This window comes from Culex pipiens, chromosome 3, assembly GCF_016801865.2.
Source record: "Culex pipiens pallens isolate TS chromosome 3, TS_CPP_V2, whole genome shotgun sequence".
Lineage (NCBI taxonomy): Eukaryota > Metazoa > Arthropoda > Insecta > Diptera > Culicidae > Culex > Culex pipiens.
This window is the reverse complement of record NC_068939.1, coordinates 153,074,351-153,099,650: the sequence shown is the minus strand read 5'-3', so window position 1 is coordinate 153,099,650 and position 25,300 is coordinate 153,074,351. Positions and strand designations below refer to the sequence as shown.

Below are 25,300 nucleotides of genomic sequence, written 5' to 3'. Positions count from 1 at the left end.
TTACCGAAATCTCAACAGCCGAGTGCTCGGTACTCAGCTCGGTAAAAGTTTAAACTACCGAGAGCTCAGTAAACGCGAATCTGACAGCTGGTTTGAACTTTTACAGAAGACCTCGGTAAAAAATTACCGTTTGCTCGGTACATATTCTGAATTTTTACCGTGCTTACGGTAATGCTTTTTATGGATTGAATTTAAATTTCTTTTTATTTATTCAAAAAGACGACACAATTTATTTACAAACAATACCTACGTACATTCACAATAACTTCACAACTTATTTTTTCTTGATTATTAAACAAAAGCAAAAATGACGACATAAACCATTTCCTTCTAAAACGGCTCAAAAGATGAAGCTTCGATGTGACCTGAAAGTAAAATGATTATTCTAAATAGTAAATAATTTAATTTCCTTAAAAAAAGACACATACCTGTTATTTTGTTACAATTTATAGTTTTAAATTACTTTTTTCTGAAGGTACTCAGAGAAATGTCCGACAACAGCGACCAAATAAAAAAATGACAGCTACAAAATGACATAAGTTTCAACAGAGAGACTCGGTAAAAATTTACTGAGCTTTCAGTAAAAAACAAGGTTTTTAGCTGAGTACTCGTTAATTAAATTACCGAGTACCAATAATTTACCGGAAACTAGGGTTTACTGAGTAGCTCAGTGAAATAAGTACTGAAGTACGGTACTTTCAGCGATTTTTTTACCGTAGCTCAGTATATTTCCTAAATTTAACTGACAGTTCAGTAAAATTTGATTTTTACAGGGTAATTTCGGTAAATTTTTTACCGAGTATTGCGTCCCTGATTTAGTGTGTACAGAAAAAGTAATCCGGAAATTGTGAAAATCGTACCATGAAATCGTGAATATTACGAGTTTTACTTTACGAATTTTTGAACTATGCATATTGGGCACGAATAAGCCAAGAGCCGTGAATAAATATGCATGATTAGACATGCCCGAATACACTCGTAAACGTGAATTAAATTCATGATTTCATAAAAAAAAATCACGAATTCATGAAATTTATGCATGATTTCGTGAAGTTTATCATGATTTCACGAATTTTTTTACGCCTTCAAAAATAAATCATAAAAAATATTCCAGAACTCATGAATTTTGTGCACGAATTCATGAATAAAATTCACGATTTCATGATTTATTTACATTTTTTCATGAATTGTGAGCATGAAATCGCGAATATTTTTACGCCTTCTTTTACAAATCGTAAAAATAATTCGAGATTTCATGAATTTTGTGCACGAAGTCATGCATAAAAATTCATGATTTCATGAATTTTATGCATGAAATCATGAATTTTAATTCACGAGGTATATTTTTTTGATCGTAATCATGAATTTTTATTCATAAAATCGTGAATATTTTTCACGACTTCATGCATCCATTTCATGAAATCTAGATTAAATTTTCAAAACAACCTATCCCTCATGGGTTTCCTATGCAGATAGGACCTTTTGAAAATTTAATCGAGAAATCATGAATATTATTCACGTTTACGAGTGAAATCGGTCATGGAAAGTCATGCATATTTATTCACGATTCCTGGATAATTCGTGCCCATTATGCATAGTTCAAAAATTCGTAAAGCAAAAATCGCGATATTCACGATTTCATGGTACGATTTGCATGATTTTCGGAAACCTTTTTTTTCCGTGTTCCCGCCCATCTCCTCTGGGTGTTCTGTGTTTGTCCCGTTTAATTAGTAAATTCAGTCTGAAAAGACGGTGTGATGTCTATTATTATTAAAGAACTGGTTGCAAACAGAAGATTTTTTCCATACGATAAAAACGGATGAAAAATGACGAGTGGTGAAAAAATAAAGTTTTGCAACGAATTGAGAATAACATTTTTTTGTGATTCTGGAAGTTTGTGACTCCACTTCAATGTTATTTGCCGGTAAGATAAGTGTCAAATTCCAAAACAAGTAATACTTTTCGATACAATTATTGAAAAGCATGTTTTGCAATTCCGTTGTGAAACTATTTACGTTTCCTGTCATTCTCGAATGTCAAAACGACTACCCTCTATCGTCAACAATTACAGTTGTTAAAAAAACATTTAGCAACATTCCATTTGAGTACTGAAAAAAGCTTTTTTCAGCACGGAAAGCGAAAAGTATTTTCCATTCCAGATAATCGTTTTAAAAAAATTAAACCAGCATTTTATAAAAATTCTAAATATATAAATCAAGCCCTAATATATTAAATTTGATTATGAACGCAGAAAATGCATTTTAGGTTGTTTTCAGTTGATTAGACTTCTACTTTCATGATAATTTTGAAGTTTTTCGAACCAATTTTGAAGGGGAGGAGAGCCGACATAAACTTTGAAAAATATTTGCTTCGGCCTTAAATTGTAAATCAAATCAAATAAAGCATAAGTTAAAGTATGTATTATGATATTTCATAAGGCTATTTCAAAGTTTTATTTCAAATATTTGTCCCAACCCTTTAAAAATTCGGCAAAAATCAGAGGGCAAAACAAATATTGTTGAAAATGAAAAGACCAAATCTCCAAAGGAAAAAAGGGCCAATTGAAAAAAAATCTGAGATTTTCGAATGTATTTGATAAGCGCACACTATTTAAAAAAATTAAATGATTAAACTTAAAAATTGCTATAACTAAAAACGGTAAACTCGATCAAAAAAATAAATAAATAAAAGAGTAGTTCTCTACGATTTCGCAAATTTGGGCGAAATTTTGTCGATGCATTTGCCAAAAGAAGCAATTTTGCACCATTTTTGCCTTGCTCGCCTTACTGAGAAAAGGCTATTAAATCACAAAATGAACTTCTTAATACGAGCTCCTAGAACCACCCTCACGTATACATTTCGACTGAACAAATGTCTGTGTGTGTGTGTGTGTGTGTTTGGATGTGGATGTGGGCACCAAAATATATAATCACTGGCTTAACCGATTTTGACCGTTTTGGTCTCATTCGATTCGTCTTGGGGTGAAAATTGAAAATTATGAAGTTTAGTAAAGAACTTCAAAAGCTATGCTAAACAATACACATTTTTGAAAAAAGTCCGAAAGATCATTAAAAGGGTGGTTTTTGTAAGAAAACCCGTCATGTTATAAATTTTTAAAAAGGTATTTAAACGACCTTTCCAATAAGTCCAAAACTATGAAGATCTGATAACCCTGTCAAAAGTTATGAGCACTTAAGAGTTTTTCATACACTTTTTAGAGGCCGGATCTCAGATATGTTGATAAAAAGGATAAGCGGATCCATCAAGCGACCCATCGTAAGATGTGTAATCAAAAAATCTTTCCGTTGAGCCTAAAAGATTGAAGAGTTGATGACCCTATCAAAAGTATATTAATACGAGAAAGGCATCAACCACCTTACAAGTAACATTTTTCCATTAAAAAAAAATTGAGGCCGGTCATACAAAACGGGTATTTAGAGGTATGGATTTTCTGATCTATTTGGTGTCTTCGGCGAAATTGTAGGTTATGATTAGGGCTTTTTGGCGAAAAAAAACAGGTGCACGGAAAAATACGTATTTCTTAGTTTTAAATATTTTTGACATGTTTTAGGGGACTAAAAAATATATCTTGCTGACATGTTGCTAAACAAAAAAAAAACTTTTTTTTTGGGAGTATCGAAAACCAGGACATAAAAATTATTAAAAGTATTTTTTTTGAAGTAAAATCAAAAGAGGATGGGCGGATTTGATCCAAGGGTGTACACTATCTTGGCTCACAAAAGTGTTCAGTTTCGTTTACATCAATCGGAATTTTAAAGTACTATGACCCCAGAAGCTAGCCTGAAATTTTGAACTTATTTGGTTAAGGTTTAGATGCTCCAGTTTTGATCTGAATTTAGAATGGAATTTGAATGAATTTAATTGACTAATTTTTCACATTTTAAATCTTTGCTAGAAAGCATTCCTAAACCTGATAGAATTTAATAAATCTTCTAACCCAATTTATTAAAAATCAAGATCGTTTCCAAGGATACTAGATGCCACCAGAAAAAGGCAGCTTCTTATTATTTTTTACTTTAATTTTTAATGGGTTTTAAATGGATGAAAATAAACATTTTTATGCATATTTATATTGTAAAATTGACTCAGGAATACGAATATGATAAAATTATCACCAGAAAATTTGATCAAAGGGGTCCCCCAAGCAATAATTTACAACAAAAAAATTCACTAAAAGAAAAAGTGTCTATTTAATATGTTAAACTGCCATACCTAAAGCGTTCTCAGTCTCAGATGGTAGTCCCAGATGTCCCCTTCAAGCTGCAGGTCGAACCGAGTTGATATCTGGATGGAACACTTTTTTATTTGAGTTTGAAAATTATGCTTTTTTTTCACTAAAATGCCAATAACTCCCTTTATATAGTACCAATTGGGATGCTTCACCCTGCATTTTGTTGCATTTTTAAGCCCTTTCAGATGCATTTTGAATTTTGAAATTAAATTGAACTTTGCCTAAGTAACAGCATTTTTTAAGATTTTTGACGTTTTTGAACCTTTAAATTTTGTGTCCCGATTTGCCCCACTTCCCGTTGACCTATAGTGCTCATATTTTGGCCAGATGCTAGTTTTATATGTACAAACAACCCCTGAAAATGTCATGCAGATTGGCGAGCTCATTGCGAGATGGGTATGCTTTGCTCGTGGACTCGCTCTTAATCCATATTTTCGTGTTTGTTTGTTTGTAGAAATTATTATTTTAATTTTTGTCGCATATGGGTCATTCCATGCAATCGATGACAACTTTTGGACTTGACCTTTATATAATTTTCTTTGCAGTTTATTTTAAAAATTCTCAAAAATCGTCCCCTAATCAAGAACATACTGCTTTCGTTAGAAAGGCGTTTTATTTTATTTTCATTGGCAAAATAACATTTAAAATCAGGTATTGGTAAGCTGTGAGCAGCATTGTTTATTGCATCGTTTTCAAAGTTTTAAAAACTGCCTAAGCATTAAAAACCAACTTTTCCAATTTTCCAGCCGTCCCCAACACTCACAAATTTCACCTCAACATCTTTCATTCATTCACCGAGCTCTAAATTTCACATCATCCCCTCCATTCAAGAATCGCTGTACAATGGTTTGGAAATTAGCACTGAAATAAAAATAAATATCACGATCCCAGCTCGAGCCCCCCTTACTTGTCCAATTGGTGCGTTACGGAGAACGGTGGAGAAGCTTAACCTAAATTCCGCAAAAACCGCCTTCCTCCGTGTGGCGACCACCGAGCTTTTTGTGCTTGGAATAAGACGAGGCTAATTTTAAAATACGACTCTTCCTGCCACGTGGCCCAGGAAGGAAATAAACTGTGCCAGATAATAGTGGCCGAATTAAACGCACAACACAGCTTCGCCTTAAAAATGCGAATTTTTGGTGAATGAAGAGGAGGGGGAGGAATTTTCCGGGCACGTGGGTGGTTGTTAGGGGGGAATACTGTGAGTGGACCGGAAAATGTGCCCTTGTTTTGCGCTGCAGAGCACCATAAAGAACGTTAATTTGAGGGGCGAAATTCCTCCCCACGGGAGTCTTGAACTGGGCTCGGAAGGCTCCTAAACATGTTGCTTGGGGTAGACAGGAGGAGTTTCGAAGCTGAGTTTTTTGAAGAATAATATTTTTTCAGAGGAGCAATTAATTGAAAAATAAATTTAAGCTTATAATTTGACTGATGATTTGAAAAATGTTGTATTATTATTATTTTGGGAAAAAAATATTTTTAGTTGCGTTGTGCAACCGTACAAAGTGAAGGCCGTTGGTCATAAATCCCAGGGGCTGAAACCCTCGGAGTTGGGCCAGCGCCGTCAAGACATATGAGGATTAATGGGTGGGATGACGCTGGGTACGGTTTTGGTTTAACTTGGGTCGTCGACAGCGCGGTGGTGGGTTTACATTTTGTGCCATATTTATTTTGCTGCCGTTTGAGTTTTATGTTTTCCAGTGAGGCGCTGATTTACTTTAATGTTTATGCAGGGTCGATTAAAATTTGTCTGCAGTGAAGTGGTTTTAGCTGTGCTTTTAATATTAAAATTCACATTAGGTTGAATAAAACCTGTGTTGCTTTAATTACTTTGCATTTTTGTCAACGTTGATTAAATGTTTGAAAAATGAAAGCAAATGAGTGTTGCTTAGGATGACAAAAAATAGTAATCCTTGAACCTTGAAATTGGCACAGTTACTTATTTTTAGCTAAAGAATTAAGCCAGGCCTATTAAGCCAAGCCTATTAAGATTTTCCATTTTTTTTGTTAACCTATACAGCAAAAACTCCGATCGTAAAATCGCATGCAAAAGCATGCACATCACCTTCGTCAAAATAAACACTAAATATTACACACTGCATGTACAATTTTTGCAAACACAAAAAAGTTGCAACCGACGGGACTCAAACCCAGCACCAACAGTTAGGACTGGCGACTAAGCCCACTCGGCCATCAGACCGATGCAAAGATAAGGATAAACGCATATATGAGCTTGACATTTCGGTCAAGTAGGTTTTCCATACTGATGGGCTACATATTTCAGGGTGTGAAATCACATAAATTTGCATAAAATATTGCGCAATTCCTACTAACTTGGACATCGCACTATATTATTGCTATCGATCGCACTATTGCGACTTGTCAAACTGGCATGGAAAATTTAAAATTTTCGCAAAAAAGGTCAAAGCGAGCCGCGGTTGCCGATCGTTTTTCAGCTGTCAATCGCTATTTAAAAGTGCGAAACGTCCAGTTTGGTGGAAACTGCGACTGAAAATGTAAACAAACAAAAGCTGGATGCCTAGTTTTTTAAATGTTGTTGTCAAAAGTGCGAGAAATAATTGCGGGCAAAATCCAAGTTACAGTGAAAGGATCAATAATGCAATATTTATTTTACACTCTGGCCTTTTACACGCAGCTGGAATACTACTTTTTTAGCTGTGTAGTGTAACTTTACTTCATAACTTCATAAATATCTAAACAGTTCTTTTCAAAATTGTTAGGGATTTTTGTTTGATTTATAACTTACCAGAAACAGAATTTGAGTTGAATTCCAAAGGGTAGTTTGTTTTACCTGAAAAATAAAATTAAATTAGATACCGGTTTTGGTTTTGAACTATTGTTTTATAGAGTGTGACTTTTGACTATGAATAAAACTGGGATTCTAGAATGCTTCAGAGCTTTTCTCAACTAAATCAGTTAATTTTTATTTTTTGTTTTCTTTTTTTTTAGTTGGGCTCAAACCTTTTGGAGGATATTTTGTGTCACTGGTTCAATGTTGACAGCTGTCCGTATAAAAATGGTTTCATAAAAAATCAATTTCCCACAATCCATATTTTTGATTTATTTTTTTATTTTTTTGATATGTTTTAGAAGACAAACACCGCAACTTTTGAGCCATATAAACATGGAGTTTTTTTCCGGCTAGTTATGATTTAAGTTAAATAGACTAGGGGAAATATACCATTTCTCATCCTATTTCTATTCTTGGCCTATCAGCACTTATATCATGAATTACAGCTTTCATAAAGTGTTTTTGACTGTTCCAAAGTAACAAATAGCTCAAATAAAAGTGAGCAAGCAACTCTCCATTGTTGATGTATCTGAAAATGTTGATTTAATAGCGGAAAACTGCAAAAGTGATGAGAATTGGTCGAACGGCTTAGAGTGATTAAAATGGGTATATTTCCCCTATTTACTCGATATTTTTAATACTTTAGTTTTTAATGTGAAATCAAATTTGTAATAGAAAAGTACTTTACAGATTTTCGGATCAATTGCTCTGTATTCCAGATATAACCGCCTTATATTTAATTTGAACGGATGAATTCCAGTTTTTTTAATTTATAAAATAGTAACAATGATTTTCCATCCCTGATTTTTTTTAAGGTCGAGAATATTTCCAATAAAATTTCCTAAGACAATGAAGATTGGACCTCTGGTTGCTGAAGCACAGCAAGAAAATTTAAGTTTTTATGTCTCGTCCAAACATCCATTTATAATCAAGCACTGATATCTTCACTATTGGTCCTATTTTTAATGTAAAAAAATAAATATTTGAGAAATTTTCTGATCTTTTCGATTTTTTTTAGTTGAAATCAAGACTAATATTTTATTTAGGTCAAATATCATTAGAAAGCCTGTTCAAATATAAGAGTTGAATGCAAAATTTAAAAATATATTTTCAAAAAGATCAGGATATTTCCAAAATGTTTATTTTTAAACATTGAAAATAATACCAGTCTCTGAGATATCCGTACTGTAACATAAAGGGATAATTTGATGAGACTTACAAAAACTTTAATTAAATATTTCGTTTCTTTTTCTGGAATTTTTCATTTAAAATTAAATTGGAGGTGGGTATATCTTGAAAACGGTGCATTTTATAAAAAAAATCTGAAAAGTACTTTTCGATTGCAAATTTGATGAAAAAAATTAGGTCGGAAAAAAATTGAGTTGCGGGATTTTCAATTTCAATTCGGTTTTATTGGTGAATTATCAATATACAATAAGTTCTTTTGGTATACATAACAGAGTTTTTGAGTTCCTTTCAGCTGTGTGTTACATCATAATCCATTTTGGAACAATTGTTGCTTGTAGTTAAGGGGTTACCGAAAGTAAGAAAAAGATAAGAAAAAAAAACTTACTAAAATTGCAAGGGAAAGGGGATAGAGGTAGAGATAGCTTAAAACTAGATCACAATTTTTTATCCTTTATAGATGTGCTCGCCGAGGGCCTGAAATTGCTCCGCCTTGTTACGGCAGCTCCGAAACCGCGTCATCATCTCCCCCGCGAGAGCAAAGAACTCTGGCAGGGTAAAGAGATCTTCCCCGGTGACTCCTTGCTGGGTCGCATCGCCGCTACCGGCAGCGACAACGCTTGCAAACGACCGCCCCCATCCAGGAGGGAACGCTGGGTTGTCCGCTGGAACCGTACGCTGGCCAGCTGCAGGAACGGCTGCGCTCGTACTTCGCTGAGGATGGGACGCTGCTGCTTTCTTCTTCCTCTTTTCCAACTCCTCGAGGCAGGACTTCCGCGCGACGCATCTGCGGTAATTACCGGTATGGTTACCGCCGCAGTTCGCGCACTTTACCCGCGGCTTGGTTTGTTCTGCTTTTTCCCCCAAGTCCGCCTTTCGTGGCAGTGCGCACACCTCCGAGAGGTGTGACTCACCGCACTTCACGCATCGGGGCCGGAGGTTGCAGTTCCGCGAGCCGTGGCCGAATTTCTGGCATCGGTGACATTGCGCTGCGTCCGTCGGATTTTTTGAGTAAAACCGCCAGTTTACCCAAAAACCGTCCAACGCCTTAGTCCGCCGCAGGTCTTGAAGTTTGACGGTGCCGCGATCGAAGTACAACAGGTACAGTGTGTGTGTACCTGTAACGGTTGTCTTCCGCGAGAGGACTTTTATGTCTCGCGGCGTTATTCCGACACCCGAGAGGTGCTCCTTGAGGACGGAGGTCGGGCGGTCTTGGTACCCCTGCAAGACGATCTTAACAGCGGTCGAATGTGTAGAACGCTTCAATTTCTCCACAACCAGGTCGAAGTTCTTTTGGTCAAATGTGAACACTTGCACTGATGATTTATCTATTTTGAGGCAGTACACGAGGCCTTCCAGCTGCTCGTCAACATCGTCCGCCAACGTGTCCAAAACGAAAATTGGTGGTGGTCGTCGTTCCTTTGGAGTAATTACTTTTTTTGGCGAAATCAATTTTTTACGTGCACGACCATCGTCGTCGTCGTCGTCGGTAGTGCTACCGTCGGTGTTGTTGTTGTTGCTTTCCACGTCACTCAGTCTCGCGAACTTGTTACTGGTGGGAATGTTGGCGGATGTTGAAGCGCCATCGGTCGACGGATTGCCGAAAGTAGCTGAACGGAGCCTAATAGGGCTGCGATCCTGGACGCTGTAATTAGCGTGTAATAATTTCGGGTCAAATCCTTTGGCGCACACACTCCCCGGCGCGATGGCGGACGACGCGGCGTTGGTTTGTTTACCTTTTTGCACACGGCCGGTAGACGAACTTCGCGGGTTTTTCGAGGCCGCACTCGAACTGCCACGGCCACGGCTGGCCCTTGGCATGCTGGTGGAGCAAACTCGCGGCTAATCACGGTAAATTACGGCGAAAAATTTCGAAAAAACGATGGAGCACTGAGCACTTGACTGCTGCTTGCACTCGTGCGTACACGGAGGTCGTTGCGGGATTTTTTGGCCCCTAAAACATATAAAAAAATGGATTTTGGTGAATAGATTTTTTGTCAGAAAAAAGTTAAGGGGTTACATACATGTAAATCAACAGAAAAGTCAGAGGCTGGTGTGGGCACAAACTTAATTTTATTTAAAAAATATTTTCAGGGAATTAAAATATACATTTTCATCTATTATCAAAACAATTTTGAAGACATTTGGTTGTATCATTGCCAAGATATAGCTATTTGAAGTTAGCAGTTTCAAAAAACGGGTGCCACGATATCTCAACCCTGCCTTGACCAAATCGGCTCAAAATTTTGGTGAAGACTCTTTAAACCGGTCTTGTGTGCATGACGAAGGCCGATTTTCAAAAAACTTATTTTAAAAAAAGATAAAAATATTTTTGTGTTTTTCATATAAAAAATCGTCAGTTTTTGATTTTTGTATTTTTTTAAAAAGCAAAATTTCAAAATCGGGCTTCGTCATGCACACGGGATAGTTCTTGAGAGTCTTCACCCCGATTTTCAGCCAATTTGGTCCATCCCATCTCGAGATATCGTGGCACCCGTAAATCAACTCGGTGTTTCGAGAAAAACGCTCAGAAAGTTTTACAGTCCGCTTTGCGCACGGCAAAATGTTGAGCTGAAAATCGTCTCTAACTCAGTTTAATCATGTAATATCTTCATGAAAGTTTCAGGAGTGATTGAAAACCATCATTTTAGTGGATTCAATAAATTTTCTGTAATATGAAATTTTGTGATTTTCTACATGTATGTAACCCCTTAATTGAAAAACCAACATTTTTTTTCCGTTTTCCTACAACTTTGCCAGAGACACCAAACCGATCAGAAAATTCCTTCAAAAGATACAAATTTTCGAATATTAACGTACCATTTTTGGGTGAATAGGTGAAAAAATGGCACACAAAATGGCTACTATGGTCATGAGGAAGCCCCCCACAAAGTTTGAGCCAATGCAAAAATTTAATTAAAATCCATTTCCAGTTTTGGTGGAGAATTGCTCTTCTGAATTTGTCAGCGTAACTATTTTTTTACTTAGGAACTATAGACAAGAGAATTTTCGTACAGAAATCAACGAGCTCTGTAAAACGAGGTGAACTGCAGCTGATACCGTTGAGGACTAAACATATATTTTTAACTAATCCCGGTGAGGGTGTTCCCGTGCAAACACAGTACATTCACGGGTTTTTTTTCAGCTTAACTTCCAAGTGTGTGTGTGTGTTTGTGTGCTGTGTATGTGTCTCAAATCCAGACGCCAAGTCCCACGAAAAGACCTTCACTTTCGAACCATTAAACCCGCAACTGATTTTAATGGCATTTGCGAGAGTAAATATCCCCGCAAAATAGAAGGGTGAAATGTCAATTTCTGGACAAGCTTGCTTCATTTGGGTTTTTTTTTATCAAATTATCCTGTTTTTTTTTTCATTTGGGTTTTTCAAACAAATTATCCTGTTTGTAAAGACATTAAAAAAACGAACAATTTTGACTCAATTGCCAACACTCCCCTACAACAGTGCAACCGCAAACTGCCACTGCAGTTGCTGCAACTGCCAGCATCAGTGTAGCGATTTGTTTCAACGGCGCTGCTCGTTATCGGCGGTTCGACCCCGTTTCGCCCCACAACTCCCTAAAGCTCTCTCGAGCTCGTTCCGGGCTCTAGCGGGAGCACTTTACAGCTTCCGGTCGACCCGGCTGAAGCAACAGCAGAAGCAGCCGCCGTTGATGGTGGGATTTTCGTGCGCGCATCAGTGGAGAACGCAAATTGCCTGGAAAGAAGTCGTCGACGAAAGGTAGTTTGCCCGCCCGCCCACCCAAAGGATATGGCGAACTTGGATCGAATCGATCAAATATGGAGACGAAACTGAAGAGCTGATTGAAGGTGGCATTAAGGGAGTGAAAATTTAATGAGATATCAGCTTGGATACTAAGAACTATCGAGAGATTTATTCTGGAAATTCATTCCTATAAACGAAATAGGTTTAGTTCAGTTCGAGTTCATAAAGGTTTAAAAGTGGTGATCTTTAACCCTGCGGGCAGGATCTGATTTTTGAGAACCAGTGGTGGGCAAGAAAATGATGGAAGATAAAAAAATCCAGCGAGATCATAAACAATTGGTGCAATCATAATACATAAAATTTGATTTTATGAAAAGAAGATATGTCTACAAAATCTACGAAGTAAATTTTAAAAATTTCTTTATTTTAATTATATTTATTTTGGGTTGCATGAAATTATATTGTAAATATGTAAGTGTATGTAACAAAAAAAACCTAATTCAAGCGTGTTTACAAAAAAACAGAAATTTTAAGTTTATGGCAAGAGTGCAGATTTACAAATGTTTTGTGGTGGTATTCATAAAAAAAAAATATAGCTATTTCAAATAGCTTCAAATTAATTTCTCCAGATTTTCTAATTAGAGTATTGAAAACATATATTTTTGCATTCTGATTTTTGAAACTTTTTTTGTCGTAAGAAAATATTTCCAAAGGTTTGTTTTTGACCAGATAAATTAACTTATAATTTTTAATACTTTATTTTCCTGAAATTATTTTTTCTCTGGAATAAAAAATTGTTTTCTGATATACCTTATCCCCACTCCATCAAAGTTTATGTTGATTTCCATCTAATCAATACAGTGGTCTTCAGCCAGCTAAACGTAGCAGGCCATTTTGGAAATTTACCGTTATATCGCTGGCCGCATGTGAAACTCAAAAAAAAATTACTGAAATTTGTTAAATTTGAATAGTTTAAAATCTAAAATTTGATAAACTTCCTTTCGTAGTCATATGTTTTCCAATTTTAGAATTTTCAGAAAATTTACTCACATATGAATCTCCTCAAATGCATTCCCTCCTTATTAAATATACTGCGGATTAATGAAATTTTTATTCAATTTGAAAATTGTATTCTTTAAAATTTACGCTGATCCAAATTTTATGAGTTTTGGAAAAAAATAGATTTTGCAAATATATTTGGCTTCAATTATACTGCCGCTCAAATCAAGTCAATGTTATTTCAATTTTATTTTATTTATCAAAACTTTGATTTGTTTTTTTTCATGCTCAATAAAAAAAACTTACAAATCTCATCATAGAAATATTATTTTTTAAACAATAAGGCCGTTGCAAATAAGCTAACCGGCTCCGTGGCTTAATGGTTGCGGCTCCTGTCTCAAAAGCAGATGGTGCAGGGATCAAATCCCGATCAGTTCCCTTGAAATTTGGAATCAGGAATCGAACTTTGAATTCGAGCTCACACCATTGGATTGATGGTCTGGGATGCTAACCTGTCCGCCATCTTGGAGTTAATGCTCTAGAACTGAATTGATCCGTAGTGGCGAAATAATGTCACAAGGTAAAACATATCAAACCATTATATAACTACTAACACCGCCTCAAAACAGCCCAGGGCCACCTCATAAAATCATGAACTGGACGAGGGAGTCGTGGATTGCTTGGTCCGACATAAGCTTCGAAACATACAAAGTTGCAACGGTCTAAATTTGAAAAAAATGGGTGTTATTAAAAACTTTCGTGTGGGGATTTGTATCGATTTTTATTTCCTTTGCTCTAAATTTTTAATGAGATATTTGAAAATAAGAAAAACAATTAAATTTTAATATATTTTAATTATGTTATCAAGCACATTAATTTTTTTGTTCGAATGATAAAATTTCCGCTAAATTTTTATTTCATTCTAAATGATATAACCATGCTTCTCCTTATGTTGTTTTACTGTCTGTTTGCAGATTTTTAAATTAAATTTTATTGGAATAATAGTTTTAATCGACTCTTGAATGGATATAGAATTTTCTGGTACTATAATTATTGAAAATTCGATTTAACTGTGTTGTTCTTTTTGAGCATTTGCATTTGGGTTTCTGATGTTAACGGTGTTCTTCAAATGTTCAAAAAAATTAAAGTTTCTTTATTCAAAACACAGCTAGAATCTTAATCAAAATTTTAACAAACAAACAAACAAACAAAATTGAGATTTTTTCATTAATTTTAAAGCTTCAACGCTCATCTTTGATCCTATATCTATGTTCTATAGATCCTTTTGAAAAAACGAGATATTTCCCAATCCTTAAAAAATGATGAAAATTTCTTTTAGTGAGTTTTTTTATTATAAAAGAAAAATTCTTCATAATTTGTCTAGAGACCTTGACAAGAGGACTCCTAAGTGGTCCGGATTCCACAAACTAGCCCGCGGGCCGCTGTTTGGTGACTATGCTCTAAGGTGTTAATTGAAATTATAAATTTTCAAAAGAATAAAAAATAATCCATACAATTTGTCTATGTTTAAGTATTAGGGTGGTGTGAAATTATCTGCAATTCTCTGAGATTTCGGTCATTAGATTTTTTTTTGTATTTTTTAATCCGGTTGAAACTTTTTTGGTGCCTTCGGTATGCCCAAAGAAGTCAGTTTGCATCAGTACACAGCAAAAAAAATATAAATTTGGAAGTTGTAATATTAGAAGGTTGAATATTACCTCTTTTATTATGTAATTTTACCTCAATTTAGACTGAAAATGCGCTATTACACCAGAATAGTGGTAAAATTACACATTTTAAGAGGTAAAATTACACATTTTTCTAATATAAAAGATGTACCCCTTTCCAGATGTAATATTACCATGATTTTTTTTTCTGTGTAGGTATGGATATGGTCTACACTGGAAAAAAAAGATACACGGTAAATTTTTTTTGGTGATTTTTGATTTCACTCATGTCACTAAAACTTGATTTGCAAAAAAACACTTTTTTTTAATTTTTTTTTTATTTTCTGATATGTTTTAGAGGACATCAATTTTGAATCAATACAATTTTTTTCAAAAAATCGAAATATTGGTCGCGAAATTTTGTCAACTTCATTTTTCGATGTAAAATCAAATTTGCAATCAAAAAGTACTTTAGTGACCGTTTTCAAGTTACAGCCATTTTTAGGTAACTTTTTTCAAAATAGTCGCAGTAATTTTTTTTAATTGTTTGCCCACATTTGAAAAAAACAATATTTTGAAAAGCTGAGAAAATTCTCTATATTGTGCTTTTTTGAACTTTGTTAATATGACCCTTAATTGCAGAGATATTGTCATGCAAAGGTTTAAAAACAGGAAAATTGATGATTTTTAAGTCTCACCTAGAGGGTGACGAGCGGGAATTCCCGGGAAAAATTTCCCGGGAAATTGACCATTTTTGGACCTCTCGATTCCCGGGAAATTCGGTCGAGACTCCCGGGAAATTTAAACTTATAAATATCGAAGCAAAGTTATATAAACTAATCAGAAAAACATTTGAAAAGTTCAAAATTGTTTAGAACATTGAATGTCCAATTTTCGATGTTCAAGTTCGAAAAAAAAAACAATTTTCATCTAATCTTCTTATTCAGAAAGTGTAAATTTTAACTTGTCAAAAATTCCAATAACTATAATTGAGAGAAGCCAAAAAAAAGGTGGACCCCAAAACCTTAAAAATTATTTAGCAGTTACACCCCAGATATGAAATCAAATGTTTTATTTTCAAATATTATTTTTTCTAATTATTTGTAAAAGGGAAAAGCTTTTTCAAGTTAAGTTCAATTTCCATATCTTCTCTTGAGCATATCAATCCTCATAATCTAGTTTTTTTTTGTAATCATTTGGGTTTTCCTGATAACTGTAAATATTTCTTCAATGAATATTTAATGTTGAACCTAAAAACTTAAGGGCGGCGAAGTCCTTGTAGATAAAAAGGAAGACACTAAAGCAACTCTCTACAAAATCGGCCGATTTCGACCATTTTTATTTTTTCTATTTTTTGATTTGACTTAAACTTTGTGGGTGCCTTCCCTATGACCAAATAAGCTATTTTGCATCATTGGTTCACCCATACAAGTCTCCATACAATTTTGGCTGCTGCCCATACAAAAATGGTATGTAAATATTCAAACAGCTGTAACTTTTGAGTGAATTTTCTGATCAATTTGGTGTCTTGGGCAAAGTTGTAGGTATTGTTGAGGACTTTTGAGAAAAAAATAGGTACACGGAAAAAAAAATTGTAGATTTTTTTATCAACTTTTTTTTCACTAAAGCTCAATTTCCCAAAATACGTATTTTTTTACCAAAAATCTAATAACAAGTTTGTGAACCTTTTGAAAAATCACTCAGTGCGAATAAAGATTCGTAAATATTTTAAACTACAATTTTGAGTCTTAAAAAACTCAAGAAACGATTTTGTTTTTGCAGATTCAGAAAAAAATCAAATGTTTCATATAGTTCCTCAAAACAAATTAACGTTTCATAAAATAAGTATGAATTAACAATAACTGGATTCATTTAAAAGAAACTAATTTATTACTTTTCATTTTAAATTTTTGACACTGTTGGCGTAGTAAAAAAAAACTCCCGGGTCCCGGGAATTCCCGGGAAATTGCCAAGTTCAACTCTCGATTCCCGGGACATTGAAAATCTAGAGAATCGTCACCCTCTAGTCTCACCCAAATAACCCACAATTTTCTAATGTCGATATCTCAGCAACTAATGAATTTTCACATATCATTTTTGTATGGACAGCTGCCAAATTTGTATGGAAAATTATATTGGCAAACTAATGATGCATAATGGCTTCTTTGGGCATACCGAAGGCATATATAAATACAAAAATTAAAATTAAAGAAAAAATACCGATTCCGTAGAGAACTGCTCAATTCAGTTGTGAAACTACTTATCAACGCCAAAAGTAACAGTGAATCATCCATTGTGTGATACTTTGTCTTAAGGGTTAATTTTGGTCCCTGATCACGAATCAGAGGACTACGTCTTTTTTATCGAATGTTCAAAAATGAAAGGGGTCGTACCGTTCTGCCGTCACGAGATATCGGAAAACGGACCTTGGATCAATGATCAATGACCCAAATTATTCTTCAGGACCAACTGCAACTGCTGTGTGAGTTGGCGAAGAAATTGTTAAATTGTTCACTCTCTTGTGGACCACCGATCAGTGAGGTACTCCTGGATATTAGCTCCTGAAAAGTGCTTAAAAAGTGCAAAAATGCCTCACGGCAAGAAAAAGAGGCGGTCCTCACCAGCAGGATCGGCAGATTTGAAGAAGCTAAAGAATGCCGAAGCGCTACCTGCAAAGCCAGGCAGTTTGAGCAAGGACGCTCAAAATTCGTCTGGAAACCAGTTCGCTACCCTCCCTGTGGACGTGAGCGAGAAGGAAGAATTTGAACGACGGGAAAAGTTGCCACCCATTTTTGTGAAAACATCGTCATCGGATTCGGTGCGAAAGTGGCTGACCGGGTTTATAAAATCTGGTGCTTTACGAGCTTCCATTCGCCTGTGTGCTGATGGACTCAAAATTCTGCTACCTACCAGAAAGGATTACAACTACGTTCGGGATTTCCTGAACAACACAAAGATTGAATACTACAGCCATGACGATCCAGGTAAACGCCCCATGAAACAGGTCCTCCGAGGCCTGTACGACATGGATGTGAGTGTGCTGAAAAAAGAGCTAAAAACTCTTAAGTTGAACGTGATCGAAGTCTTCAAGATGACGAGACACAACAAGGACATCAAGTATCGTTATCAACTGTACCTGGTTCATCTCGAGAAAGGATCGACAACGCCGTCTGAGCTGAAAGCAGTTCGGGCAATTTTCAACATCATCGTGACTTGGGAACGTTATCGACCAGTGCACCGTGACGTGACACAATGTTCGAACTGCTTGCAGTTTGGGCATGGTGGAAGGAACTGTTTCATCAAGAGTCGTTGTGCAACCTGCGAAGGCGAGCACAAAACTCAAGCTTGCGAAACAATCAACGAGAACATCGAAGCCAAATGCTTCAATTGCGGCGGTGACCATTCGACCAAGAATCGAAGCTGCCCAAAACGTGCTGAGTTTGTTAAAATTCGGCAGCAAGCGACGACGAGGCACCAACCAAATCGTCGCAAAACACCACCAGCATACACGGACGTGGATTTTCCTGCTTTGGCGTCACCAGGAGCGGGATCTGTTCGAGTGGTTCCAAATCTGCAGCCATTGCCGTTGAATCAGCGGCAAAGAGTTGCAGAGAATACAACACCTCCAGGCTTCAGTCAGCAACCGGCATCAACGGGTGAAGGCAGTACACGGAGAAAAAACCGTTCTGAAATTCGTGAACAAATGTGCATGTAATCGCATACTTTCGCTGTTCATGAAATCGTGAACTTTTTTATGATATCATGAAGAAAAAAACACGATATCGTGCACATAGTTCATGAAATCGCAAACTGTATGAAAAAGCTTTCCTGTTTCAATAACATGATTTTGTGACGCCACCTACCTGTGGATTGTTGTTGGCCTAGGGAGCTTTCTAACATTTCATGCACTCACACTAGTGCAACGCAGTCTTTTGTTCTCATGCGTAGTGGAACGAATTTTGACGTGTTCAATCAAGTTTGTGTTGATCTATCCACATTTGAAGAAAAAAAAAGTTTTCTCATTTTGAATTATTTAATTTTAATTTAAACACAACGCAGATTCGCTAATTCGGATGGAACTGAATTCGAATTAGCAAATCCGAATTCGCTAATTGGAACGACTGACAGCTGTCAAAAGCTTGAAACCACGTGTTAGGAAATCGTCTAATAGTGGGGTTAAAATGGCAACATGAGTTTGGCAACTGGTTTCGACGTTTGAGTGCTTTTTTATCGAAAACTTTCGAATTATCGGACATTCGAAGTAGGGAAATTCGAAATAACGAATCAGTTCTGTACTAATTAAAAATAATATAAAATATTGATACATTAACGTAAACTGAATCAAAAAATCCGTTCGTTGTAAAAGTACCTAAAATCTTAATAGGGTACTAAAGCCCAAAGTATTTTTGTATGTACAACGGTAAAAAACACGCTTAAAAACCATTTCTGATCACTTTTTTAATGTTCACTTGGAACGAGCTGTCAAGTAATTTACTATCTTTTAAAAAAAAGTCGCGAAGTTGAATTCCGCACAAATTATTAGAAATTTAATATTCAGCTATTTAAACAGTTTAATTGTTTTATTGTTGTGCATAAAAATAACATAGCACTTTAGGACCCTACTAAAACTTTATTTTAGGACCAATTAAGTCCAGCAATCTGGTTTCAAATCTGGTCCTAATGTTCTACGATAATTGGGTCCTAAAATTAAGCATAAATTTGTGATATTATTGTTTGTAGATCCGCAATGTATATAAAATTGGTTTTTAATTTAATTTAAAAAAAGCATCGGCCCTTCTTGACAGTAAGCATTCTACTTGACAGCTTGTTCCATGGGACCATAGTTGATTGAACGTAAAATGTTGTCATGTAAATATTTTTTGCATTAAAATTAAAAAAAGGGAAACTTAAATGTTTTTTTATCGTGTTTATGCCGTTGCACATTAAAAATTGCCATTGTCAAACTAAAAAGTGACGAACTGCCACTTTTTACACGGCGCTCCGCACACTATCAAAGCAAACGTTTGGGGTGTCAAACTAAAAAGTGACCCCGTCGTTTGACAACAGTTGGGGCTAAACCATCGGGCTTTGAGTGTATGGTTCGAAAAATCAATTGTGGTCCCATAAAACAAGCTATCAAAAATGATGCTCAAGAAAGACCGTGGGTTTTATTAAAATTAATTTCAAATTCCACCTAGTTTTAAACGTTAATATAAAGTGTCATTGTGCTCCATAAAATAAGTTTTTTCTATATTTACGTAAAGCTTGTTAGGACCCTATTCATCACTTTTAACTTATGTATTTCGTTGATTAATAAATAAAACATACCTATTTATGAATAACTGTTACTGTCAAATTAATTTATTAACGTATTTATTAATAATTAATAATTAATCTGATTGATTATTTGCAATTTTAAAGCGTTCCGTAATATTTGAAAGATCTTCTGTTTCCGCGTCGAGTTTTCGCTGAACGGTCCCCTGAAAAGCTCAGTCGCCATTGTTGTCATCGCAAAACGCAAACCAACGAAACAAGTCCGATCAAGCAGTCGCGAAAAATTTCTATCCCAAATCGTTTGCTGAAATGGACCGTTTTTGGAGAATCGGCCAATATTGGTCTCGGGTTTTCCGGGACAAGTTACGAATCTCGATTTTGGTAAGTTTTTTCTATCTTTTTTGTGATGTTTTGATTCTGAAGGTTTTTTTTTTCTTACAGGTGAAAACCACCTTGTTGTGGTTGGTCCGCTGGAACAGGAGGCTGCCGGAACTGATTCCGACAACCAAGTGACAAAGGTTAGACATTTTTGTTTTGAGGACATCAACACCAGCGGAGAGCAGCTAACCGCCGGCAGCCTTACCAATTTCTATCCGGAAGTGCCAACTGGGTTGCTGCAAGGATATTTTTGGCGGAGAGCGGAGTTAAAGTTATATTTAAAGTGCAGTGATTATTTTACAGTGCTTTGTTTAGAAAATGCAATGTCGTTCTCATTATTTTTATGAATAAAGATGCTTTTTGTTTTGTTGTTTTCTTTAATAAAAGTAAACAATTCGTTTGTGGTTTCAATTAATTTCTAATGCTCAGAATTAAAAGCTTGCATAACCCACCGCTAGATGTCAGGTTGAAAGCTTCATTCACAGTATGAAACGATATGCAGATGGCGCTGTAAAATTGCTTGAAAGCTTAAAGCTCGTCAATACCAAAAAGTTTAAAACCCCTATGAAATTGGAGAAGCTTAGCGGCGTGAACAAGTGTGCATGATTTGCAATTAGTTCATGGAAATTGTTCATGGTACGTTTTCGTACCGTAGAAATCACGTTGTTCCCGATTTCGTGGTACGTTGTTCACGATTTTCGGAACGGTTTTTTCTCCGTGTGCTCAAGACGCTCTGTTTGTGCCTCGTTGTTCAATCCGGTCAACTTGAGTCTCGTTTTGGCAGTGTTGCCAAAAATGTTGAAATTCCATGTTTAGCATTCTTCAAGAAGAAATTCCTCCAGAAAATCCCAACACTTCCGAAATGGCAACACGAAAAGAATCCAGTTTCTTCACGTTGGTTGTGCCTTCCCAGACGGGGTGCCAACATTCCTCGTTTTTCAGCACATTTATCTTGTCCCTGTTTGTTTTTCCTCGTTCGGTCGTGGAAAAGCTCGCTACTTTCTTTCGTTAAACCAAATTTCCCCCGTGCGAGTCGTTTCAGCTTTCTTGCACGCCCCAAAACAGCAGTGGTCGTGTGCCATTCCGAAATGGCACTACGTTCCCGGAATAAAATATTGTCTTATTACATACATTGTGTACTTTCGCCGGAATCGGACCCCGACCGATTTCCCTTTTCTCATTAGAAAACTCAATTTGCGCATGCAAATTTGAAGGCTTCCATGGCGTGTGGTGCGTTGTGAAAGGTGAACGAACATTAGAGCTCTGTTTTTCAACCTTGAACTGTGTGGATGTGCTGGGATGTGGGAAATTTTTTGCAGCGAAAATCGTCCTACGCTGTGAGGTCGTGGAACAGCTTTTCCGGGAAAATTAACTCGAAAGCGTAACCAGTCGACCTGGTTTCCCGCAAAAAGCCAGAGGCCCTGTGAATGTTTACCGGATTCCACGAATTTACCACCCGGATTATTTCTCCAAAAATAATTGATCAAAGGGCATTTTTTTTTGTAAACTGACTGTTGGAAAAAAGTTTCGATGTAATTTGACATCATTTAATTTTACCTTGACATACGTTCTGTTCTACTTTTAAATCTGTATAAAGTTACAATGGTTTAAGTAGAAAATGTCAGATTTCACCACGCCTCATATCTTGCCATAAAATCCCAATTTGCAAGCCATATCACACAGCCCAACGCCAAACTGAAATGGCCCGGTTGATCCAATAAAGCCCGTCAAATTCGACAATTGCTTTGGTAACAAATCGTTACCGATTTCGGCTCGTTAAAACCACCGAAGCCATGGCGGCGAGAGGGGGATGACTGTAAAGTGTGCCCGATTTGGCGGATAATTCCACCGAAGACGACAACCAGCAGCAACATTCGCGTTTTATTGGCAAGCAATACTCGTCAATTGCTACGAGGTCTCCCTCCCCTCGGAATACGGGCGAGGTAATCCCGCAAAAACAAACCAACCAAATCCGCGGGCAAGGTCGAAGCGGAGCGGCGGATTTTCTCAAAGATGGTGACGACGGATGTTCCCGTTCCAGCAGTGGGGGAAATAAAACTTTAACATTTCACATCGGATTTGATGGTCGGTCATGATGGTGGTATTGGGAAGGAAATGATCTTCGGAAACCGATATTATCTTTAAAATTATGTTTTTGTTAACAATTTAACAAAAATTTGAAATTAAATATGTCTTTATTGAACATTCTTATAATAATTACATTTCTTTTACATGCTAAGTGGTATGGCCTAATGCTCTTCATCTTTGTTGTATTTTCCGTTTTATTATTAACTGATCACATTTATTTTATTTACTTCAAATTGTTTTACATTATTGCATTAAATCGAATACATTTGGGTAAAAAAGAAAAAAAAAATCACTTTAACAACTAATCCTAACTTAAAACTAAAAAAATAAATTCATTGAAATATTCAAAATCATTAGAACGAGTAAACTACGAACTGTATTTTAAGATGAATGCTCCAAGCGTTCTTACTTGTTCCTGGCGAGTTTTGCAACCACGCAGTGTTGTTGTCATCTCGATGAAAATGTTCAGAAGTTCTTGTGGTGAAAACAGGTCACTACACGGAGAAAAAACCGTTCCGAAAATCGTGAACAACGTACCACGAAATCGGGAACAACGTGATTTCTACGGTACGAAAACGTACCATGAACAATTTCCATGAACTAATTGCAAATCATGCACACTTGTTCACGCCGCTAAGCTTCTCCAATTTCATAGGGGTTTTAAACTTTTTGGTATTGACGAGCTTTAAGCTTTCAAGCAATTTTACAGCGCCATCTGCATATCGTTTCATATTGTGAATGAAGCTTTCAACCTGACATCTAGCGGTGGGTTATGCAAGCTTTTAATTCGGAGCATTAGAAATTCATTGAAACCACAAACGAATTGTTTACTTTTATTAAAGAAAACAACAAAACAAAAAGCATCTTTATTCATAAAAATAATGATAACAACATTGCATTTTATAAACAAAGCACTGTAAAATAATCACTGCACTTTAAATATAACTTTAACTCCGCTCTCCGCCTAAAATATCCTTGCAGCAACCCAGTTGGCACTTCCGGATAGAAATTGGTAAGGCTGCCGGCGGTTAGCTGCTCTCCGCTGGTGTTGATGTCCTCAAAACAAAAATGTCTAACCTTTGTCACTTGGTTGTCGGAATCAGTTCCGGCAGCCTCCTGTTCCAGCGGACCAACCACAACAAGGTCGTTTTCTCCTGTAAGAAAAAAAAAACCTTCAGAATCAAAACATCACAAAAAAGATAGAAAAAACTTACCAAAATCGAGATTCGTAACTTGTCCCGGAAAACCCGAGACCAATATTGGCCGATTCTCCAAAAACGGTCCATTTCAGCAAACGATTTGGGATAGAAATTTTTCGCGACTGCTTGATCGGACTTGTTTCGTTGGTTTGCGTTTTGCGATGACAACAATGGCGACTGAGCTTTTCAGGGGACCGTTCAGCGAAAACTCGACGCGGAAACAGAAGATCTTTCAAATATTACGGAACGCTTTAAAATTGCAAATAATCAATCAGATTAATTATTAATTATTAATAAAAACGTTAATAAACTAATTTGACTGTAACAGTTATTAATAAATAGGTATGCTTTATTTATTAATCAACGAAATACATAAGTTAAAAGTGATGAATAGGGTCCTAACAAGCTGTACGTAAATATAGAAAAAACTTATTTTATGGAGCACAATGACACTTTATATTAACGTTTAAAACTAGGTGGAATTTGAAATTAATTTTAATAAAACCCACGGTCTTTCTTGAGCATCATTTTTGATAGCTTGTTTTATGGGACCACAATTGATTTTTCGAACCATACACTCAAAGCCCGATGGTTTAGCCCCAACTGTTGTCAAACGACGGGGTCACTTTTTAGTTTGACACCCCAAACGTTTGCTTTGATAGTGTGCGGAGCGCCGTGTAAAAAGTGGCAGTTCGTCACTTTTTAGTTTGACAATGGCAATTTTTAATGTGCAACGGCATAAACACGATAAAAAAACATTTAAGTTTCCCTTTTTTTAATTTTAATGCAAAAAATATTTACATGACAACATTTTACGTTCAATCAACTATGGTCCCATGGAACAAGCTGTCAAGTAGAATGCTTACTGTCAAGAAGGGCCGATGCTTTTTTTAAATTAAATTAAAAACCAATTTTATATACATTGCGGATCTACAAACAATAATATCACAAATTTATGCTTAATTTTAGGACCCAATTATCGTAGAACATTAGGACCAGATTTGAAACCAGATTGCTGGACTTAATTGGTCCTAAAATAAAGTTTTAGTAGGGTCCTAAAGTGCTATGTTATTTTTATGCACAACAATAAAACAATTAAACTGTTTAAATAGCTGAATATTAAATTTCTAATAATTTGTGCGGAATTCAACTTCGCGACTTTTTTTTAAAAGATAGTAAATTACTTGACAGCTCGTTCCAAGTGAACATTAAAAAAGTGATCAGAAATGGTTTTTAAGCGTGTTTTTTACCGTTGTACATACAAAAATACTTTGGGCTTTAGTACCCTATTAAGATTTTAGGTACTTTTACAACGAACGGATTTTTTGATTCAGTTTACGTTAATGTATCAATATTTTATATTATTTTTAATTAGTACAGAACTGATTCGTTATTTCGAATTTCCCTACTTCGAATGTCCGATAATTCGAAAGTTTTCGATAAAAAAGCACTCAAACGTCGAAACCAGTTGCCAAACTCATGTTGCCATTTTAACCCCACTATTAGACGATTTCCTAACACGTGGTTTCAAGCTTTTGACAGCTGTCAGTCGTTCCAATTAGCGAATTCGGATTTGCTAATTCGAATTCAGTTCCATCCGAATTAGCGAATCTGCGTTGTGTTTAAATTAAAATTAAATAATTCAAAATGAGAAAACTTTTTTTTTCTTCAAATGTGGATAGATCAACACAAACTTGATTGAACACGTCAAAATTCGTTCCA

At 35.9% G+C, this 25,300-nt stretch overlaps 1 protein-coding gene across 5 annotated transcripts in view; it reads right to left on the bottom strand.

Annotated features, from left to right (window-relative positions):
* LOC120421600 (zwei Ig domain protein zig-8-like) overlaps positions 1–25,300 on the bottom strand; it is a 415,971-nt gene that overhangs the window by 63,189 nt on the left and 327,482 nt on the right. For 3 of the 5 annotated variants that reach the window (XM_052711285.1, XM_052711283.1, XM_052711284.1), the window contains exon 4: positions 7,020–7,064. The exons of the other annotated variants lie outside the window; for them this stretch is intronic. In XM_052711285.1, the coding sequence (XP_052567245.1) occupies positions 7,020–7,064 (45 nt within the window). The remainder of the gene's footprint in view (positions 1–7,019; positions 7,065–25,300) is intronic. 5 annotated transcript variants of the gene reach the window in all.